This window comes from Rutidosis leptorrhynchoides, chromosome 3 (assembly GCF_046630445.1).
Source record: "Rutidosis leptorrhynchoides isolate AG116_Rl617_1_P2 chromosome 3, CSIRO_AGI_Rlap_v1, whole genome shotgun sequence".
NCBI lineage: Eukaryota > Viridiplantae > Streptophyta > Magnoliopsida > Asterales > Asteraceae > Rutidosis > Rutidosis leptorrhynchoides.
Genome location: NC_092335.1, coordinates 30,575,674 through 30,598,098, shown reverse-complemented (window position 1 = coordinate 30,598,098; position 22,425 = coordinate 30,575,674). Strand labels below are relative to the sequence as shown.

At 33.6% G+C, this 22,425-nt stretch overlaps 3 protein-coding genes across 3 annotated transcripts; 2 read left to right on the top strand and 1 right to left on the bottom strand.

The window, feature by feature from the left end:
• Window positions 1–1,000: 1,000 nt before the first annotated feature.
• On the top strand, window positions 1,001–1,935 carry LOC139899831 (uncharacterized). The gene is made up of 2 exons (XM_071882661.1): window positions 1,001–1,076; window positions 1,169–1,935. The coding sequence occupies exons 1-2, from the start codon at window positions 1,001–1,003 to the stop codon at window positions 1,933–1,935; spliced, it is 843 nt and encodes a 280-aa protein (XP_071738762.1).
• Window positions 1,936–7,647: 5,712 nt separating this feature from the next.
• LOC139895914 (uncharacterized) lies at window positions 7,648–8,606 on the top strand. Its single transcript, XM_071878459.1, has 3 exons — window positions 7,648–7,831; window positions 7,924–8,263; window positions 8,331–8,606. The coding sequence occupies exons 1-3, from the start codon at window positions 7,686–7,688 to the stop codon at window positions 8,394–8,396; spliced, it is 552 nt and encodes a 183-aa protein (XP_071734560.1). The 5' UTR covers window positions 7,648–7,685; the 3' UTR covers window positions 8,397–8,606.
• Window positions 8,607–10,970: 2,364 nt separating this feature from the next.
• Window positions 10,971–11,486, bottom strand: LOC139895912 (salt stress-induced hydrophobic peptide ESI3). Its single transcript, XM_071878458.1, has 2 exons — window positions 11,403–11,486; window positions 10,971–11,054 (listed from the first exon to the last, which is right to left on the bottom strand). The coding sequence occupies exons 1-2, from the start codon at window positions 11,481–11,483 to the stop codon at window positions 10,971–10,973; spliced, it is 165 nt and encodes a 54-aa protein (XP_071734559.1). The 5' UTR covers window positions 11,484–11,486.
• Between the last annotated feature and the right edge of the window lie 10,939 nt (window positions 11,487–22,425).

Below are 22,425 nucleotides of genomic sequence, written 5' to 3'. Positions count from 1 at the left end.
CGACGAGTCGGTGCCGGAGACTGAAGGTCCGATGAAAAATACATCGAGCAAAATGGAAGATCAAGCATCAAAATGCATGGGAACACGAGAAAATTTTGAGACTCACAATAATGATAGTGTCACGGCTGAGGAACATAATGATAATTTTTTCCCTAGATACGAGGAAAAAGGCGCACGCGAGCAGAGAGAAAACAAATCGTCGGATGAACAAAATCTAGAAGATGGGGCCCAAGGATCATCTGTTCGACTGCAAAAAAAGGCTGTAACAGAAAATAAGGTAAACAATACCTTTCACTGCCTTACCACTTCGATTACCTTTTCCCCTCTAAAACCCCAAAACAACCCAATAAACCTAAGCCCATTATGCCCATCAAATAATCCTCTCCCTGCAAACCACATTAATCCACAAAGTCCTCAAAAAATACCGAGCCCAATTCTGGTTTCACCATCATCCACTAACCCAAAGTTTGTCAGCCCAAAATCCATAACAAGCCTAATTAATACAACCAAAACCCATTTAGCTAGCAATAAATTACCAAATCCAGTTGCTACAAACCACGACCACCAAAATACTCCCATCACCCCAGCTAATAAGTTCAAACCCTTTGATGAACACCCCGATCCTGAGCCAACCAAACTGCCCACCCCGATACACATCCACCCAACCGATCCCATTAGTCCAATTAGAATCATAAACCTTGATGATCATCCAAACCAATCAAATCCTACATCACCTCTTTCGCCAATCGCTCACCCAACCCAAAAAGAAACCAACATACCCATTAACCTTGGCCGAAAATCCCACCATCAACAGAATCAAAACCCTCCTAATTCTGCTCCAAAGACTAATCAACCGAAAAAATACACAAAGGATAATGCACGAAGCACAATTGGAATGCTGGAAACATCATAAAAAATCCTCAGATTCAAAAGCCTAGCTAGGCAAAAATAGAAAAACAACTGTAAATAATCCAAAAGATCAAAGTCATACAAGGAAGGAATGTGCTCGAAAAATAAATCTCAGGAATCTTCTGCTAGTGTTGGTTTAGATGAATTTGGAAAAAGGCTTGGCATGGGTTGGGTTAAAAACCCACAATAAGCACCATATTTCAATCCAATCTCGTTTACAATTTTTTTTTTATGAAGATTCTTTCCATTAATGTTTGAGGGTTCGGGAAGAGTAGTCTCACAGAAAGTAAAGTGGGGTGGTTTCGAAAAATCCGAATCACTGAATCACCAGACATCGCAATCATCCAGGAAACAAAGTGCAATTGGGTCAATGATAACTGGGTAGAATCTATATGGGGATCTTCTTCTTTCAATTATATTCAAAAACCGAAGGTTGGAAAGTCAGGGGGTTTGTTAGTGATTTGGGATCCGTTAGTTTTTTTTGTTAATGAAGCAGTCGAGAAACAATATTTCCTGGCCATAAAAGGAAGATGGAAAGGAAAGAGTATGGATACGATCATTGTCAACGTTTACGGGCCGCATAAAGATGTCGGAAAAAGGAAATTCTGGGAAGATCTTGATAACCTAATGAATTGCTCGGATGTAGAGTGGGTTATAGGAGGTGATTTTAACGAAGTTAGATCCGACGAAGAGCGTCAAAACTGTGTTTTCAACGAGCATAGGGCTGCTATGTTTAACACTTTTATCGAAAACAGATGCCTTGTGGAAATCCCTCTATTAGGCAGAAAATTCACTAGAATCAGCGACAATGGTCTAAAATTCAGTAAGCTCGACAGATTCTTAGTGTCCGAAAACTTTATCATTTCATGGGGTGATGTGTCTGCTATTGCCCTAGATAGAAGAACATCAGACCACTCTCCTATTATACTTAGAGACAAAAATGAAGATTTTGGCCCGAAACCGTTCAAATTTTTTGATATCTGGTTACAATGTCCTGAAGTAGAGCCTATGATTATCGACGCCTAGAATAAAATGGTTGGGGGATCACGTCCGGATTGTATCTTTCGAAACAAGTTAAAGAATGTAAAGGAAGCGCTTAGGAGATGGAGTAAAAGCAGATATGGGACACTTGATTCTGAAATTGATACATGGAAACATGTCGTCGAGAGGTTCGAACAGAAAGCTGATAGGGGTACCCTACTGGATACTGAAAGAGAGGAGTGGCTAAATGCTCGATCTAATTGGATACAAAAGGAAAAAAGAGAGATCGGATATGCTAAGACAAAAGGTGCGTTTGAAATGGGCCACAGAAGGTGACGACAACACCTCTTTTTTCCATTCTTCTATTCGAAGAAGAAACCACAATTCAAACATCAGAGGGCTGCACATTAATGGGATTTGGGAGGATAGACCGAGCCTAATAAAAAATGAGGTTTTCAACTTTTTTAGAAGAGGTATCGAATTAGTCCAGCCCTCGGTACCAGATTTGGACTGTCTAGATATCCTAGAGTTTAGAAAACTGGATAATTCTGATGTATCGATGCTAGAAGCCCCGATATTGCAATCTGACGTGTGGAATGCCATAAAGGAATGCAATGCAAGTAAAGCACCGGGCCCGGATGGTTTCAATCTTAATTTCTTTAAGACGTTCTACTGGTTAATCAAAGAGGATTTGCTGAAAGCTATCGAATGGTTCTGGACTCACGGGAACATATCAAAAGGGTGCAACGCTTCTTTCTTTACTCTCATTCTAAAAAAAAGGATCCACTAAATCTTAAAGAATACCGTCCCATTAGCCTCATTGGATCTTATTACAAAATCATCGCAAAAATCCTCACGATAAGAATCCAAAAGGTAATTGATAAAATCATTGGTCACGAACAAAATGCTTTCATCAAAGGAAGATACATTTTAGACGGAGTTCTTGTGGCAAATGAGGTGATCGATTACATGAAACACCAAAAGAAAAAGGGGTTGATTTTCAAAGCCGATTTCGAAAAAGCCTTTGATAGTATCAATTGGGATTTTTTATTCAAGGTTATGGAAAGAATGGGTTTCGGGGAAAAATGGATTAGATGGATTCACTCTTATTTATCGTCGGCTTCGATATCGGTTTTAGTAAATGGCTCCCCTACATGTGAATTCTCGCTACAAAGAGGAGTTAGGCAAGGAGACCCTCTCTCACCTTACCTATTTATAATAGCGGTCGAAGGTCTAAACCAATTCGTGAAGCATGCTCTTGCAACAAAGCTATATCGCGACCTGGAAATTGGACATGAAAAGATAATGGTATCTCACCTTCAATACGCCGATGATACGATATTTTTTGGTGAATGGGACAAAAGAAACGTTGGTAATCTTTTTAAACTCTTAAAATGCTTTGAAATTTATTCGGGTCTAAAGGTTAATGTCTCAAAGAGTTGTCTATACGGAATCGGGATCCAAAAAGTACTTGTGGACGAAATGGCTAGCTATATCGGGTGTCGGGTTGGAAATTTCCCATTCACATATCTTGGTCTCCCTATTGGTCAATCAATGAACAACTTACGAGATTGGGAATTGGTGATTGAAAAAGTGCAAACTAAGTTGGCGGATTGGAAGGCAAAAACAATGTCATTTAGTGGACGTCTTACCCTCATTAAATCGGTGTGGAGTAGTATCCCTTTGTATGCTTTCTCCCTATTCCGTGCCTCTTCGTGTGTCATCAACTTGCTTGAAGGTTTGAGGCGTAATTTTTTTTGGGGAGGGTCGGGTGAAATTTCGAAAATTTCATGGATCAAGTGGGATAATATTCTTTTGTCCTATGAGGGCGGGGGTCTAAATATTGGGTGTAACATCCCGCGTTTTTCCGTTAAATTCATTTTAACGCCCGTCTTTTTTTATTTTAGATAATATCTTCCGTTATCTAAATCCGTACCTTTCGTTGACTAACGTACTAATATTTCCGTTATTTAATTATAACATCACTCGTTTACTCGAGCATTTTTTTAAAATATTCGTTTGGTTAATTCCCGCACCCGCTTTGAAACTTGAGGGACCGAAGATGCCAAGTGGGCAAAGTGGAGACTAGTGGTCAACTAGTCACCACCACCCACCTCCCACCTCATTTATCTCTTTCTCCTACTACTTCCATTTTTTCTCTCCATATTCTTCATAATCACTAATTCATCATCTAAGTCGGATCTATCAAGCAAACATCAAAACAAATTACATATTCGTGATCCTCTCTTCATCCTCTACATTTTGGTACCAATTTCATCTCGTTTGGGTAACGTTTCTAAAACTCTAGATTTCTCTAAATGCGTTTTATATACTTGAAATTGTGTTAGTTAGTGTCTATGGCTCGTGTATAACATGAATATATGATTTGTTTGCTCGATTTGTTGTTTTGAGTAACTAGTTTGAACATTTGAAATGGGTTTGCTTAATCTTACATTTTGGATGAGTTAATGTTGTTAATTTGTTAAAGTTCATGTTTTAATTGTGTTACTAGTATCACTAGCTTCGTTTTGATGCATAGGTTGATTAAGAAAACTTTAAAAACATGAATATTGATTTTTGTGGATTTTGGTTAGGGTTTGATAGACTTAAAACGAACTTTTTGATGCTTGAATGCCATGAAATGTAAATTGTAAATGTATAGTTGTAATGTATGTTTCATTACCTTCAAAACGGCATATCATATGTGTGAATTGGATTCCCGAAACTTAAAATGCATTTGATGAAATTGAAACTTTGAAAATAACCCTATAATGATCACTTGACGAGATTTTGGTTATTGTAATTGATGTTTTTGCTTGGTGAAAAGTAGTTAGTTGTATTCCTCGTCGAAAGAGCTTTCCAACGATATAAGATACGCATTCTAAGTGTTTACGGTTTGTGTTTTGTGTTAGTTTGAATTTTGATTTGGGACTTGGACAATTGAGACTGGCCAGGTACCAGCACCCGTTATTCGCCGCGGCGCGGCTAGCCTTTGTCGCGGCGCGACAATAGGCGTAGTTTGGTTCTGACCTCCTTGGTCAAAATATGAAAAATGTTTGACACGCTATGGACCTCCGATTCACATGAGACTTGTTCTAACATGCTTATATATGAATAAAAACCTCAGAAAAATAGTTCGGAACCCGACCCGAACGTGTTGACTTTTTCGTTGACTTTGACCGACCAAAGTTTGACTTTTCGTCAAACTTAACCAAATATTTATGCAATCTTTCTAACTCGTTTCTATACTTGTATCTTGCATGAAACTTGACAATTTGATTCACATGCTACATAATCGAGTCGTAACGAGCCATAGGACTAATTGAACACATTTCGACCGACCTTGTTTGTGTCTTACCCGGTACTGATACAACTTACTTGTTTAGGTCAAGGATAAGCAACTTTCATGCACACGTTTACTTTGTGAAGTACTTTTATACTCGTGCACTCGAGGTGAGATCATAGTCCCATCTTTCGAACAACTTTTATGCTTTAAACTATGGGATGAGAAACATATACGTATCATACTTTTACACTTTGAACACAAGTACGAAAACGAACATTCCACGTTCGGGTTTGAACGAAAATCCTCAATTCAATTATCATTAGTTACACTTGCAGGGTGTAAACGTGAACTTATATTATGTGATCACATGGGCTTGACGAGCCTCATTCGGACGGTTCGCTACCGTTAGCAGATGAAATATATTTTCGGGTCTAGTGTATGTTCTAACACTACGCAAAGGGTGCAAAACAGTTAAGTTTGATAATTGGGTGCCCGCGATACAAACAACAACTTTGGAATGCAAATGATTTTGATAATCATCTTAATTTAAATCTTGTGGTTCAAAAACAACGTTTACAAACACCTATGATTTCACCAACGTTTTTCGTTGACAGTTTTCTATATGTTTCTCAGGTTCATACTTGGCTATTTGATACATGCTTCCGCGTACACTCATACTTGCTTGGAGTCAAGCATACATACATACGCTAGTGATAGCACCTTTGGATTCAAACTTTTGTCTACATACTTACGCTATTTATAGCAACCGTGATTTTCAACTTATATTATGTCGCAAGTTATTTCATTTACACTTTGTAACTTTTGTAAACTTAAACTTGTTGTCGAACCTTTTGGTAAACTAAACCTTGCAAGTCTTGTACTTTGCAAATGAATGCGACATAATTTTGGTCAAACGCGTCTCATATAGGGACTATGACCACGCAACGGGACCTAAGTAGTCGGCGCCGTCAATGACGATTTTGTCGGGTCGCTACATTGGGTCCCTTAAAGCCAAGAATTTGGCTTTAATGGGAAAATGGTGGTGGCGCTTCCACATCGAATCAAATGTTTTTTGGGTCAAAGTAATTCGAAGCATCTATGGGAGGGATGGGGGTTTGGGTGATCTAAGTCTTAACATGAACAAAAAATCAACTTGGAATAATATCCGCCGTATTGGTAATCATTTCAATGATCTTGGAATCTTACTCAACCATTCGTTTGTGAAAATTGTTAACAAAGGGGACTCCACTTTATTTTGGAAAGATAAATGGCTAGGTGATTTCACGCTTGAAGAAAAATTTGGAAGGCTTTGTCGACTTGAGCGCAACATAGATGTGCTTGTCATGGATCGAATCTCTGTAAATGACACTAGTTGGACAGTGACTTAGGACTGGACAAGACTACCGAATGGCAGAACTCTCTGTGAATTATCTGATCTAATCTCACTGTTAAACAACCACAAGTTTGATGCAAAAGAAAAGGATTGTTGGACATGTACTTTGCAACCCAATGGGTTATTCTCCACCTATTTTCTGACCCATTTAATTGATGATAAGCTGCTGCCTCCCCCTGAGCTAAATAATAGTACCATGCGCAATAATCTTCTTCCACAAAAGGTTGGACTATTTATTTGGCGTGCAACAAAAGGTCGCATCCCCGTACGCACTGAATTGGATAAGCGAGGTATAGACTTAGACTCACTAAGATGCCCGGTATGCGATGAGGAAATTGAAACGGTGGAACATATCATGCTCAAATGCTCGTTTGCAAAGGAACTATGGAAGAAACTCTATCAATGGTGGCAATTGGGTCCCGTCAACCATATGGGTTTGGATCAACGTTTCAAAGGTTTTAAACCTTCTACAACATCAAATGGTTTCTCAAAAATTTGGCAAGCAATTGAATGGATCTGCGGAGACGTGATTTGGAAAAATCGAAACAATGTAGCTTTTCATAAAAGAAAAGAAAGTGTTCCAATGGCTCTAAACGAGATTCAAATAAGATCGTTCGAATGGATCTCAAATCGATCAAAAAAGGTGAACATAGATTGACTCCAATGGATTCTAAACCCAAACCCATTCGATGATAAAGGCTGACGAAACAGGCGCTTTTCTGTCCATTTTCTCCTGTATTTCTCCATGTTTTATTTACTAGAAATGTATATGTTTCTCCAGTTTAGTTTTAGCAATGTTTAATAGCAACCTCAGCTAGGTATAGTGCATACTCCTATGTCCGAGTATGGATTCCCAGAATGTACTTTACATGCTCAGCATGTTTTAATGATAATTTTTTGCTTTAAAAAAAAAAAAAAAAAAAAAAAAAAAAAAAAAAAAAAAAACCATATGTAGTACGTTGCTGTCATTGATACTTTAATTAACATTGTAAAAAAAAAAAAAAAAGGTTTGGTTCACATTTTTAATTGACATAAACTATTGGGGTCAAAATTATAAAATAAAAAAGTTATATCATCACATCCCGAATTAACGGTCGTCAGCGTTAGATACCTAAAATGGAACCGGCGGTGGTGAAATTGAAGCCGATCGAAGCAACGCCGGAAACCTTCAAAGAATTCGGTCAGGTGATTCAGGCTTCGCCGGACGGCGAACAGTTTGGCCCTCACGATGCTCAACTTGACCTCTCTCAAGGCACTCCCAGGTACGTAATTATGTATCCAGTGCAATTCTAGGGTTTCATTTCTGTTTCAACATTTAAATTACTCTTTTATATATTCAATTAATCATTTATAGGTTTTATATAATGCACCTACAAGATCGGGCCCTTAAGTTTTCGAACATCACACATCATTCAAGTGTGACTCAATGCCTTGGTTCAATTGGTGGTGATACCTGGTATCTTGGAGTTGCAAAGCCCTCTATAGTGGAATCAAATGGTGAAAACAAAGGCGAAAATGTCGTGCAATCGCGTAGCGGTCACTACTTTGTACCGCCTGCTGTCGATGGTGTCCGGGTGTTTAAAGTATCTGGACCGAAGTTTCTGAAGCTGAACCGAGGGACGTGGCATGCTGGACCGTTGTTTAAGCCGGGCACCACCATGGATTTTTACAATCTTGAACTTAGCAATACTAATGTAAGTTCAAATGTGTAAGCTTTAATGCTGGCACTCTGTTTTAATATCTGTTTTTATGTTTGTGCAGGTGGTGGATCATACAACTCATGATTTTAAGAAGATAAATGCGACGGTGTTTGTGATTGATGAGTAATTGATTGGATATTTCACGGATGCGATTGTCTTCTTAAAGCTGTTTGTAAGTCTTATACATACATAGTATACGATAAGCGTATGCCAACTATTGTAAACCTGTAACCTGTTTGATCGTGCCATAATGTTTTCTAGTCTGAATTTCAATTTAAACTTCATGAGTATCGTTGCCCCTTTATTCTCCAAAACTGAAATTGATAGTATTTTCAGACACTGGTGGCACTGATTTCTGTTGTAGGTCTTTCGTGCTTACCTCTTTAGTTGTAGATTTAACTGTAACGATAGTACTGTTTTTCTTTTTGATGGGATTGGGTTCTAGTGCAGTTTCACTTTGACCAACATCATAATCACCTGATACTCCATAAATAAGAGCTTGAGCAGTTTTCATGTTCTTTTGAAACTCTGTTTTACGATTCACCATTTATGTTTGTAACAAAGGCCTCGAGAGCATATTTGTAAAGAAATAAGTTGCCTCTCTAACTAGTCTAGATTCGCACCTAGTGGCGGAACTAGAATTTTTTTCATCGGGGGCAAAAAAAAAATTAAAATCATAGCAATTTTTTTTGGGCAAAATTTGAAGGTTTGGGGTCAAAAGTTGGAGAATTTTGGATAAAATATGTAGGTTTTGAGGGGAAAAAAAATTCACCTAGGGCAAAGTCAAAAAACCCAATTTTTACACTAAAAATTGCATATCCACTTGGGGCGGGCGCCCCACCCTGCCCCCAAATAGTTTCGCCCTTGTTCGCGCCTGAATGTATGACAAATTTGAATGCAAATGAGGAGGGTTTGCTTTTATCGTAACATAAATAAGAACAGGATGAAACTTATTAGCCCCAGGTGGACTTTCATTTGCATTAATAGAAGCAAGCATTAAACAGCTACTTACTGATAACCTTGCAGCAACTGAGGATACACACTAGTTTATCTCGGGGTGCTTTATAGATATTGATTTTCTGTAGCTCCTTTTGAGCAAATAACCACGAGGTTTCATTTTGGTACGTTGGTTGTATATCTAACTGCATAGGAAGTCCTATGGAGCAGAGGTAAAAAAATAAAAATAAAAAACAAAACTATCGGTTTTTCACAGATCCTATTATAATCTACCATCAAGAATGTATCTTATTAAAAAAAAAAAAATTTATTTTTTTCTTTTTTTGAACAGCAATTTGGGTTCATAACATATATAGACTATCAATCATAACATTTACATTGGCATATACATGGTGTTGTATATGTAGAGGTGAAAGAAAACTATTGCTTCTTCCACATATCATATTAATTAGACTACTCAGAAAGAGAGGTGATTCTCACACCCTATTTTTTGATTCATATACACTTAATTACCTATTTTACTTTTAATTATACTTGCAATATTAATATAAGTTCAAATTGATATTAGGTTAATTTCCACCTACCTTACACGTGTTTCCCTTTGGTTTCGGAACATAGTACCTAGAAAGACTTAGAATTTTTTTCAACCCCAAATTCTTTTTAACGACTATTTCGGCATCAGAAGAATTAACCACCTTCGTGATCATTTTGCCACGCTACGCACGCTCAGAGGAAACCCATTCGTCCCCGAACGCAACCGGGTAGGGAAAACCCCCGGTGAGATTCTAATCCCTGCAAGCAATTCCACAAAATCAAGCCTCCCCTATGATTCGAACCCGGAACTCAACAGAAATTTCACAAAGTTCTCCTCCTAGATACAACTCAACCAAAAGCTCATTGGTATTTAAAATAACAAAAAGTTGGTATTTAAAATAACAAAAAGTTGATAGGATTGAGATCCTTTCAAATTACAAAACTAGTTTATTAATCATGTTTCATATTACTTTACTTGATGAATCGTGTTATTTAAACTGTGAGTAAGAAAAAAGATAACAATAGTGTGATGGTGATGTTTGGCTCCATTGCGCCATTGATCATGCCATTGATCATGCCACAATGACCTATTAGAAACTCCATCACAATTGACGTATCATCGCTATACTACACAAAAACCCCTATCACACCTTATCACGTCAATACTATTAATAATGGTCTAAATTTTAATACTCACAAATTACATAACTTTACCTATCCAAGTTATAAAAAACTGAAGAGGATCCTAATCTAAATTTGATACACAGTTTTACGTGTAACTCAATTGGTATAACGTTAATTATAATAATTAATCCACAACAAAAGTCGAACTCTAAGCCAAAACGCCCTTTGGTCACCACAAATTATTACATTAACCTAGCCATTATTTTACCTTTATCTGTGGTAAACATATTATTGTATCCTTGTAAGAAACCAAGGTTACAAACGCGACAACCAAAAGTTGATCACGATTGTCGTATCATATATGTTACGTATGTACATACAGTCAGCAAGTTTTTTCGATAGTTATGCTTTTGGATCCATAACATCGATCCTCTAAACATGGCTACACAACATTTTTTGTAAAAACTGTAACTTAATTAAGATCTATCATCAACAAGCATAACAATTAAGTCTTAACAACGCAAAATAACTCAACACATTCTTGAATCACTATTCATTCATTCTTAAAAAACAAACAAAACTAAATTTACACAACCAAAACATAAATTGCGTATATAATTCCCGGTAGGTATCCCAATATCGTTAGCAATAAGCAAATCCAGAACTCGATCTGCATCCCAAAACAACCATTAATTAGCCTAATCACAATCCATCCATAAATGGTTTACTTTAATTATAGATATAAATATAATATAATATAATATAATATAATATAATATAATATAATATAATATAATATAATATAATATAATATAATATAATTTAAATTTAAATTTAAATTTAAAATTTAATTCAATGTTTCTCATGATATAATCTCTAGTAAATGTAATTAAACAAAATAAACATGCAAACTCAACAAATTATTCGTAAAACACGAATTTGAATATTAGAATTAAAATAGGAATACGAATACGAATACGAATACGAATAAAGATAGGAAGTTTTAGAGATAACTTACACCACAACCATATCGAAGAAAAACGCCAACCGGAGGCAATATGATTGCAAGTATAATCTCAACAAATGTTTCTGCTCCCATTTTTTTAATTTCTTTTATCTAATCTCTTTTATTAGAATTTTTATGGCAATAGAGAAATATGTTGGTTTACAAGTTTTTGCATCAATAACGGATTTGAAACATCAGACAAGTGTTTGTTGGAAACGCAAACAATGGTGTTTAATACGTGTCCCGTACACAGGTTCTGTGGCTGCCATGTGGATACTACTAGCATCACACGTGGACTTGCACAAAATAACTGACCATTACTTTTATTCACCCGGTCACACAATCACTAATTTTAAAAGTATTTTTATTTAAATATTTAATAAAATTTATCAGTAGATTAATTTATAAAAGTATTTTCAATGTTTATGTTATGACTCAAATAAACGTTTTAAATTGTATTGATTAATTCTAGGTATGTTTGACGTAAAGTTTATAAAAATTTATAGGAACTTAAACTTATGATTCTTATACAAAGTTTATAAAAATTTATAGGAACTTAAATTTATAGGAATTTAAACTTATAATTCTATACAAGGTTTAAATAATAAGTTTGGTTTGGAAGTACAAAAAATGCACACCGTATTAGATTCACAATCTCTTAAAAATAAGCTCTTTCCTACAAACTTATGAAAAAAAGAACTTGTGAAAAGTGAAATTACTAAAAAAAAAAAAAAAATCCTTTATTATATTTTTTTACATTATTATTGTTGTACTTTTTGGTCGTCACATCAATAATCATCAACTCCGGCTTCCTTAACAAACACTTAGGGTGCGTTTGTTCACCTCTTAATAGAATGGTTCAGCGTTCAGCGCGTTTGTTTTTTACCTCTGAATGACATATGCTGCTGAATGATTCAGAATTCAGTGCTGAACCATTCAGAGATGAAACACTCTCTTAACTATTAAGAGCCTAAATTTTATGTAATATCCTCCTCAAATCATATCCTGAACACTTAACCAACAAATATATTGAATTTTTTATTCATGTTACACGTTAATAAGATAATTTTACTCAGTTTATATCGTTCATTATAAATGATTATCAAACAGCTTATTTTCGTTCAGAACAAACTTTATTCAGAGGCTTTGAATCATTCAGCGCTAAATCATTCAGTTTTATCAAACGCACCCTTATAAAAGCTACTAAGCTTAGCTTTCAGCTTCAAAAATAAGTTTCAGCATCCAGCTCCGATCATAAGGTCCAATTTTATAGCAACCCTCACTTTTTCACTTCTAAATTGACAATTATACCCCTAGGGCTTTCTGTGTGCTTGTAAACTTTGCTTTAACAAAACGTTGATCGAATGGTAATATTTAGTTGACAATTCATGTTAAATAAAGTTTATACATTTCATGTTATTTTAAATATTAAAACTACAACTAATAATAATAAGGTGTCATTTTTATAAACTATAAAACAATAAGGGAACAAATAAAATTCAATGATAAAATTAAACAGTTAATTAAATAGTTAATTAAATAAATTAATGTTACTTATCTAATAAATTAAAAATAAATAAATATTAAAATATATAAATATAAAATAAATGCTGGAAAATATATATAAAATGAATATATTAATAAAAAATCGGCTAGGATTAAAATAAAAAAATATATAAAAATAAGAAGATAAAACTTAAACTTAAAGACTTATCCTAATCTAACTCTAATCCCTATCCTAAATAAAGACTAATCCTAATCCTAATCCTAAATTAAATTCTAGATCATTCCAAGGTAATTTAAGTTGTAACCCAACTCTAAACACTTGCACTATTTAAACATATCTAGGCTTTCCATATCTCATTCACAAACACACTCCAAAACTTCTCTTGTGTGATAACCTGGATTTTTCCGGCTAGGTTTTCTTAACCTAACTTGAATGATTTAAGTTTCGACACGATAAGAAATTTGATGTCTTGAGTCTTGTACTCTTTTATAAATTTTGTAGGTCTTTTTCATAAGCATTCATGAATCTATACCTTCATGTAAACTATAGCTCATAATGTTACTACAAATAAAAGACTATGACATTTCATATACATATCTAATATACATATAGGTATATAACTAAATTACCTTGATATTTTATAAGACTTGAATCTTTAATACATCTAGTTACCAAACTACCACAACATTAACCACTAACCAAACTCTAATCAAGGTCATTAACACTTAGGTACATACTTACACTTAAACTAAAATTTATATAGGACTAACTAACACTAATTAATTATTCATAATATTAAGTCTTAATTACATGGAAACGTGTCATAACACTTGTCAAATTGCTTGTATGGAATAAACTAGCCATGCTTCCTTTTTTCTCCCTCACATCCCACGCAAATCATCACCATCACCATGAGGATTCTTTTTGGATGGCATGTTTGTCTTTTAAACCTCCATAGCATACTTGTCTTCAAGATTCTAAGCAATGTTGCATGGGAAATCATGGAATACATAAAACTAATTAGCAATCTAACTTGTCATCCTCTCTTTTTCTTCTCCTTATGCCACGAATTACCATCATCATTATTACAAGATCACTAGTTCACTTTTTACACTTGAAGATCATACTTAATTAGGATTAATTGCATGGAAGCCACATTACATCCACATGTCATTCTCATACATGATTAGCTAGTAAGTTTGATTAGTCATTAACCTCTTTTTCTCCTTCATCTTACACGACATCACCATCATTCCCATAAGATCAAATTGTTAACTCTTAAACACACTTACTAATCTTAATCATTCACTAAATCCTCTCTAAGTTACAGCCATTTCTTTCTTCTTTGTTCATCTTCATCAACTTATACATCATCATTACTCAAGGTATAATCACCAAGAACACTTCTTTTATTCATTACTAAGTTACTTTCAAGAGAAATGGGTGTAAAAACTTAATCTAGAGTGTTAAAAACACTCAATGATGATTACATGGCTAACTCTAATCTTGATCATAAGTAACTAAAAATATGTTTTACATATGTTTAACAACCTAAAATAAACTTAAATTAAAAAGGGATATAGCTAAAATGTATTAAGTTTACTAGTTAGTCCTTAACCTTCATAAGAACCAAGTCACTCTTCATTTGGTGGAATTTTTAGAAAATACTTATACTAACTTTTGCTACTGGAATTGTTGATATTCTTAAACTTTTATGAGTCTTAGACTTTCTATAAAAATCCCATTATTTATAAAGTAGTCTAAGTATTTATTTTATATTTTTACTTTTAAAAGGTTCTGATTTGGACAGGATCTGTCCAACACACATGTTTCACCAAAAATGAGGTACCAACGACTAGATATGAAAACTTACGAAATATTCATTGTTAAGAAGACTAAAAATAGAATATGTTAGGCTTTGGAATCATGTAAAAAGCTTAAGAAATGATTAAGTTATGGTCTTGTACATTTAGACAATGGGTTTAGACTTACTGAAAACTATTGTCACTTAGACTGTATAAAAAAATGTATACAACTTATGTTTTCTGAGCAAAACGAATTTTTGAACTAATAGAGAACTATATTGGAGTACGACTTCAAAAGGATAAGTCTAAATAAGTTAATTTGCTATTTTTAGTGGTAATAAACTTTAAACTAGTCAAAACAGTCCACTTGTAGTAAAATAATTCTATAAAATTCATTTTTATGATATAAATTACAAATCTTATATTCCTAGAAGCCTAACACATATACCTTCACATATAAAATAAGAGTTACCTTATATCACTATATTTTAAATAAGAAAATCAACTTCTAAAACTACTTGTAAAATCAGTCCACATAAAAACTTTAAACTTGTAAACCGAGAAACCGCCTTTTAAAAGCCGAGTACACTATGTTACATTTGAACATAAATCAAATCATTAGTATTACTAATGTTAGTAATAACACACCTCTGACCTTAACTTATGTATTTAGGTCCCGAGCTTGAAGTACATCAAAGTACTTAAACCACAAATCCAAGCTTTATACCGCATAACATCACCTGTGAGTATCATAGTCCCATTTTACTTGCTTTTAGAAACCTTATTATTTTGGGATGAGAAACATGCTTCTTTTATATTTTACATTAATTATGGACATAAGTGCTTAAAACTATATTCTATTGTGTTGAGTTTATGACTTAGCTTAAACCCCGATTCTGATATCGTTAATTACTTGTTTATGGTAAACGCGAATACTGTGGATAGATCTATTTGAGGGTGACTCCTCACATTCGGCATAGTCTTCAGGCTAGCGGATGCATAACCTTCGACTTTGTAGCTCTAGCTAAGTGAGACTACATGATTTCGGGTTCTTGATTGTTAAGTTCGATATCGGGAGCTCATGTTTACTTAGAATATATTTACAACTGTTTATACTTGAAAATCTTATGGTCCATACATTTATATACATTAAACCTATGATCTCACCAATATTATTGTTGACGTTTTTAAGCATGTGTTTTCTCAGGTCCTTAAGCAGGAGTCCGCATACATTCAGGTTGGCTTTTGGGATGTCGCGGGACGTCGTTTTAAAAATAAATCATAATGCACTATGTTTAAGTGTTGTACTTTATCATGTTATGGTTGTAATTGTTGTACTTTTCTTTTAAGTCCCGACATGTAACTCAAAACTTGTACTTGTATGTTGAAATAAAAGCGTTTCCGCTGTCGTCTTCAGAAATCGTTAACTATAACTGGGACACCTATCACGTCACATTTCAGGATCGAAATGGGTCATGACAGACATGGTATCAGAGCCCACATTATAGGGAACCAGGACTGCATTAGTGTGTCTAAGATTCTAGGATGCATTAGTGAGTCGGGTCTATAACGGAGTCATTTTCCGTGTTTCACGTATTTTGGTCTTTTGTTGTCATTTTGCTTACCGAAACTTCTATATGTTAACTTGTATGTTTTTGTGTGATGACTTAAGATGGCCGCCTCACAAAGCTCGATGTCTTCCAACTACTTTCCCGACCCGATAGCGAACTCAAGCTCAACTGGTGATAATAGCTCCGACGAAGACGCGAACGTTTACCAGCCATTTTGGAGACGTTAGGGTTGGGTTAGAACCATGATTTCCTCTTGGGTACATGAGGAAGGTACACCTTATCATGAGATGCACGTTCCACCTTCCCAAGGAGGTGTTGATGTCTTGACTGGCCAAACTGTTAGGGACACTCTTTTTACCGTTATTTCCCGAATTCGCCATCTTGATAACCGTATCTCTAGGGTTTTTCATTCTGTTCAGACGTTGTATGATTCCAATAAGCAAGAGGCATTAGAGGCTTCTGTCAATGGGCTTAGGGATGACTATGATAACCTTTATGCTAGGGTAGAGCTCATTAGGCAGTGGATGGAGCGATATGCGGGTAATGTTGATAGAATGGAGCGTAACATGATTGATTTTGATTCGAGGTTGGGTGCTATGGAGGCGATACGTTCAGCAGACTTGCAAATGTTCACTCACGATCGTCAGTGGAGATCTTAGATTGCTTTGGGAGATTGTAGTGATCCCTACTAGTGTTGTATGACATTAGTAAATTTTGACTATCTATCACCTAATCGGATATATATAGGAATAGTAGTAGTGACTTAATTTGTACTAGCAAATTATCTAAGTGAACTGTAATGGGTAGGTATTACCCAAGTTTTGTAATTATAAAATGCTAATGGAAAGGCTTTTATTATTATGAAGTTTAGTTCATTTCCTTAATTGTGCCATTATGTACAATCACTACTATTTATTTTGTATATATTACTCTGAGTAATTGATGGTCTCTTTTTGATTATCATGAAGGATAATGCAAACACGAAGGACTTTTACTGACGCTCAAGTTGACGAGATGATTAGTCAAAGGGTTAATGAAGCTTTAGCCGCTGCTGAGGCACAGAGAGTGCAAGCTAATGCGAGTCAAGCCGGAGGTTCAGGTGGAAATAATGTTCCACAAGGATGTACCTACAAGGAGTTCTCCAACTGCGAACCTCAAACTTTCACTGGAATAGAAGGACCGGTTGGTTTGATGAGGTGGTTTGAGAGGCTCGAGTCAGTCTTTTGAATAAGCAACTGTGCAAATACAGATAGAGTAAAGTTTGCTACTTGTACTCTTCAAGATGGTGCCCTAACATGGTGGAACAATTATGCTCAGCCTGCAGGAATGGACGCGTCGTATGCAATTCCATGGGAAGAATTCAAACAAGCAATGATCAGCGAGTATTGTCCAAGAAACGAAATTCAAAAACTAGAAATGGAATTGTGAAATTTGAAAATTCAGGGGAATGACATTACGGGATATACAAAACGATTCCTAGAACTTGCCCTATTGTGTCCGGAGTTAGTTACTACTAAAGCAAAGAAGATCGAAAGGTATGTGTGGGGACTCTCGAAAGAAATCCAAGGTAATGTAATGTCATCCAAACCAGAAACACTCCAAAGTGCTATTCGAATGGCACACAACCTGATGGATCAGATTACGCGTCATGAAAACCCGGAAGCAACAGCAGATACAAAAACTCAAGGCGGTAAGCGTAAGTGGAATGAGAACCAAGAAAATAGTTCTCACCAGAAGAAACAAGATACCACCAAGTTTGAGAATGCTAATGCCAAGAAGAATTATAATGGTAAGAAACCTTATTGTAATCGATGTTATAAGCATCATTATGGAGCTTGTACTATTGATGCAAAAAGGTGGGGCATATGTCCAAAGATTGTAGGGTCAATCTCGCACAGCCAACTGGAAACAAACCTAAGACTTGTTATGGATGTGGACAAGTGGGACACATGAAGAATCAGTGTCCAAATGCCAAGAAGGATGGAAATGCAAAAGGTAGAGTATTTAATATCTCGACAAAAGGAGCTCTTGAAAATCCTGATTTAGTTACGGGTACATTTCTTCTAAACAACTGCATTGCTTATGTACTATTTGATAGTGATGCTGATAGGAGTTTTATTTCTAAGGAATTTAGTACCGTGATTAACGTACCTCCAACTTGTAGTGACCCGGGAATTTCCGATCAAATTTAAACTTTAATCTTTATATGTTTTCGACACGATAAGCAAAGTCTGTAAGGTTGAGTCTTAAAATCTTTGAACTGTTTACATATAACCATTTGACCTTTGACTATCCCTGACGATTCACGAACTATTGTGTGTAAATATATATGTAAATATATATGTATAAATGCTATACATAAGTAATGTTAAATATATTGTAAATAATAGATATTAAAGATTCAACAGATGATAGTTTGTAAATATGATATAATTAATAAATTGTATTATAGTAGTTATATTAAAATTATTATCAATAATTTCATGATTATTATTATTATTGTTAATATTAATATTAATTATTTATGGTATTAAGTCTAGTATATTATATAATTATAAAATTTAATATGTATAAGTTATTATATTATTAAGATCATTGATAATATTAATATTATTATTATAACTAGTAGTATTATTAATATCATTTATAAAACTATCAATATCATGGTTATTATTAGTAATTAAATTTATTAAAATTTGCATTATTGTTAGTATCAATATTATCATTATTTATTATCTATCGTTACTAGCCTTTTTACCAATAATTTTATTATTTTACTATTAATAAAATTAACACACTTATAATTATAATTATCTAGATTTATGAATTACATACATATAAACAGATATATACATACATGTTTATATAAATACATATATATATATATATATACAAAATACAATCATATATATATATATATATATATATATATATATATATATATATATATATATATATATAAACATATACAGATATATGTATATGTAAAAGACTAATATATATAAATTTAAAAACAAATAAATATGTATTTCAGTTCCAAACGATTTCAATCTGTTACTGATGTGTCCCTACGTCTCCATGGTTGTACAAATCGAATCTAAATATCAGATAGAGTTAAAATCCAGTTGCTATCTAAGTCAGGCTTTATTTTTTTATAATATTTCTGTCCTTTGGAATATCTTTCTGTCGATCGGTATTTGACCAAATAAATGATGCTAATCAGTGTTGAGTGTTAACAATAAACTCACAATATCGATTAACAACTACAAATATCTTTTACAAAGTCTGAATTATCGAAAATCACTTCAAATATTGAAGAACACCCAACGAAATACTCTGTTCGTGTTCATTATTACCAACAGCTCGATTTTGAAAGAAATTTAAAAATCCTTAAATGCAAAGTTGTTGGTAATCGTTTATATAAACTATCTGCAAGATTTGAAATTCTAATTTTCGATATAGAGATTCAATTTTCGAAGTCAAACTTAAACTCTAAAAAGTCAACAGAAGTGTTCATCCTAAAATTCGAATCCAATTTGATGTTTCTGATTCAATTGAGATTACAGAAAGATTTTAGGAGTAATTTCCCACCTTTTTCGTGTTTTAATCGAGGTCTAAAAACGCTTCAAAATCAAAGATCAATTTTTTTTTAAAGTTAGCGACTGCAGCAGTAGCTGCAGCATTTTTTTTCGTTTCATTTTTTTTTTAATTTTCAAGAACATCTTTGCTAGTTTCATGGTTGTTTACAAGTGGCAATTAAAATTAAAAATTTGTATTTAATAGTGTTGATGAGGTTACAATCGATTGGGTTGAATGTAATGAAGAAGATGGTGAATAACAGAAAGGGTACATATATATTTTAAGTTGGTATTATATCAGAAAACTGAAACAGAGGAACGGTTGTGAGGGTGTTAGTGTATTCGAGAGGTCACGGGTTCGATCCAGGGGAAGGGCAGCTATTTTTTTTATGGACTCTTTAATTGTGAGGTAGTCCTCTTATTAATATCAATTATTATTATTATCATTATTGTTATTATTATCTTTATTATTATTGTGATTATTATTATTATTGTTATTGTTATTATTAGTTAATGATAATATTACTAGTATTATAATTATTGTTATCAATGGTATTAATATATGTATCATAAATATTATTATCAATCTAGTATTATCCTTAAGTATTATTATTATTATTATTATCATTAATTATTATAAGTATTAATAATATTATTAGTAGTAGTAAACTTATCATTTTAGTATTATTATTAACATTATGATTATGATTATGATTACGATTATGATTATGATTATGATTAACATTATTATTATTATGAAAGTAATAAGGGTATATTATTATCACTGATATTAAAATTGTATCATTATATTAATATTAGTGTTATCAATATATCTATAATTATTAATACCATATTTATCCTTAATATTGTTATAGGTATTATCATTAATATTATCGTTAGTAATATTATGTTTATCATTATTAAAACAATTATTATAAAAATTTATTATCATTACTATCAATTTTACTAAGGTTATCATTAAAACTATCAATAATATTATTATTAAAAATAGTTTACGAATATAAAAATAGAAGTTTTACTAACATTGTTAAGACTATAGGTGTAAAAATAATGATTTTTATATACAAAGATATATTCAAAGTATATAACTTAATTATATTAATATCTCGATTTACATAAAATGAAAATGTATAAATAAATATGAAACTTACAAAAATATTAATATAACAAATACACTATTAATAATAAATAGATTTATTCGATTACGAGTATATGTATTAATATATATACAAATGGTATAGGTTCGTGAATCCGAGGCCAACTCTGCATTGTTCAATATAGTCATATGTATTTTTACTACAAAATACATTAGGTGAGTTCATTTGATTCCCTTTTACTCTTTACATTTTTGGGCTGAGAATACATGCAAATGCTTTATTAACTGTTTTACAATAATTATATGCGTGATTTTCATTACTCCCTTTTTAAATGCTTTTGCAATATATATTTTTGGGACTGAGAATATCTACGCTGTTTTTATAACTGTTTTACGAAATAGACACAAGTAATCGAAACTACATTATATGGTTGAATTATCGAAATCGAATATGCCCCTTTTTATTAAGTCTGGTAATCTAAGAATTAGGGAACAGACACCCTAATTGACGCGAACTCTAAAGATAGATCTATCGGGCCCAACAAGCCCCATCCAAAGTATCGGATGCTTTAGTACTTCGAAATTTATATCATGTCCGAAGGAGGATCCCGGAATGATGGGGATATTCTTATATGCATATTGTGAATGTCGGTTACCAGGTGTTCAACCCATATGAATGATATTTTTGTCTCTATGCATGGGACGTATGTTTATGAGAAATGGAGATATGAAATCTTGTGGTCTATTAAAATGATGGAAATAATTATTTATGTTAAACTAATGAACTCACCAACCTTTTGGTTGACACTTTAAAGCATGTTTATTCTCAGGTACGAAAGAAATCTTCCGCTGTGCAATTGCTCATTTTAAAGATATTACTTGGAGTCATTCATAACGTATTTCAAAAGACGTTGCATTCGAGTCGTTGAGTTCATCAAGATTATTACTAAGTCAATTATAGTTAGATATATTATAAAATGGTATGCATACAGTCAACTTTCAATGTAATGAAAGATTTTCTTTTCAAAAATGAATGCAATGTTTGTAAAATATATCATATAGAGGTCAAGTACCTCGCGATGTAATCAACTATTGTGAATCGTTTGTAATCGATATGGACTTCGTCCAGATGGATTAGGACGGGTCCTTTCAGTTGGTATCAGAGCGGTGGTCTTAGCGAACCAGGTCTGCATTAGTGTGTCTAACTGATAAGTCGTTAGGAAGAATCAGTGAGTCTGGACTTCGACCGTGTCTGCATGTCAAAAGTTTTGCTTGTCATTTAGTGTCAAAAATTATTTGCTTATCATCCTTAAAGTCTAGACAAATCTTACTGCCTTTATTGCATAGATGGTGTATAGATAAATTCGTATTTTAGCGTATCTGTTACTGTAAACCATGCCTGACATATTCCGTAGATTCCTCTGTAACTTATGGGATTTTAGTATTATATATGCATA

Excerpts from the sequence above, each read along its gene's own strand:
- LOC139899831 (XM_071882661.1), top strand. The coding sequence starts at position 1,001 with ATGTGCTCGAAAAATAAATCTCAGGAATCTTCTGCTAGTGTTGGTTTA. Across the intron at positions 1,077-1,168 it reads TGGAAAAAGGCTTGGCATGG|GGTTCGGGAAGAGTAGTCTC; the intron begins GTTGGGTTAAAA and ends TTAATGTTTGAG.
- LOC139895914 (XM_071878459.1), top strand. The coding sequence starts at position 7,686 with ATGGAACCGGCGGTGGTGAAATTGAAGCCGATCGAAGCAACGCCGGAA. Across the intron at positions 7,832-7,923 it reads CTCTCTCAAGGCACTCCCAG|GTTTTATATAATGCACCTAC; the intron begins GTACGTAATTAT and ends AATCATTTATAG. Across the intron at positions 8,264-8,330 it reads TTGAACTTAGCAATACTAAT|GTGGTGGATCATACAACTCA; the intron begins GTAAGTTCAAAT and ends ATGTTTGTGCAG.
- LOC139895912 (XM_071878458.1), bottom strand. The coding sequence starts at position 11,483 with ATGGGAGCAGAAACATTTGTTGAGATTATACTTGCAATCATATTGCCT. Across the intron at positions 11,055-11,402 it reads TTCTTCGATATGGTTGTGGT|ATCGAGTTCTGGATTTGCTT; the intron begins GTAAGTTATCTC and ends TTTGGGATGCAG.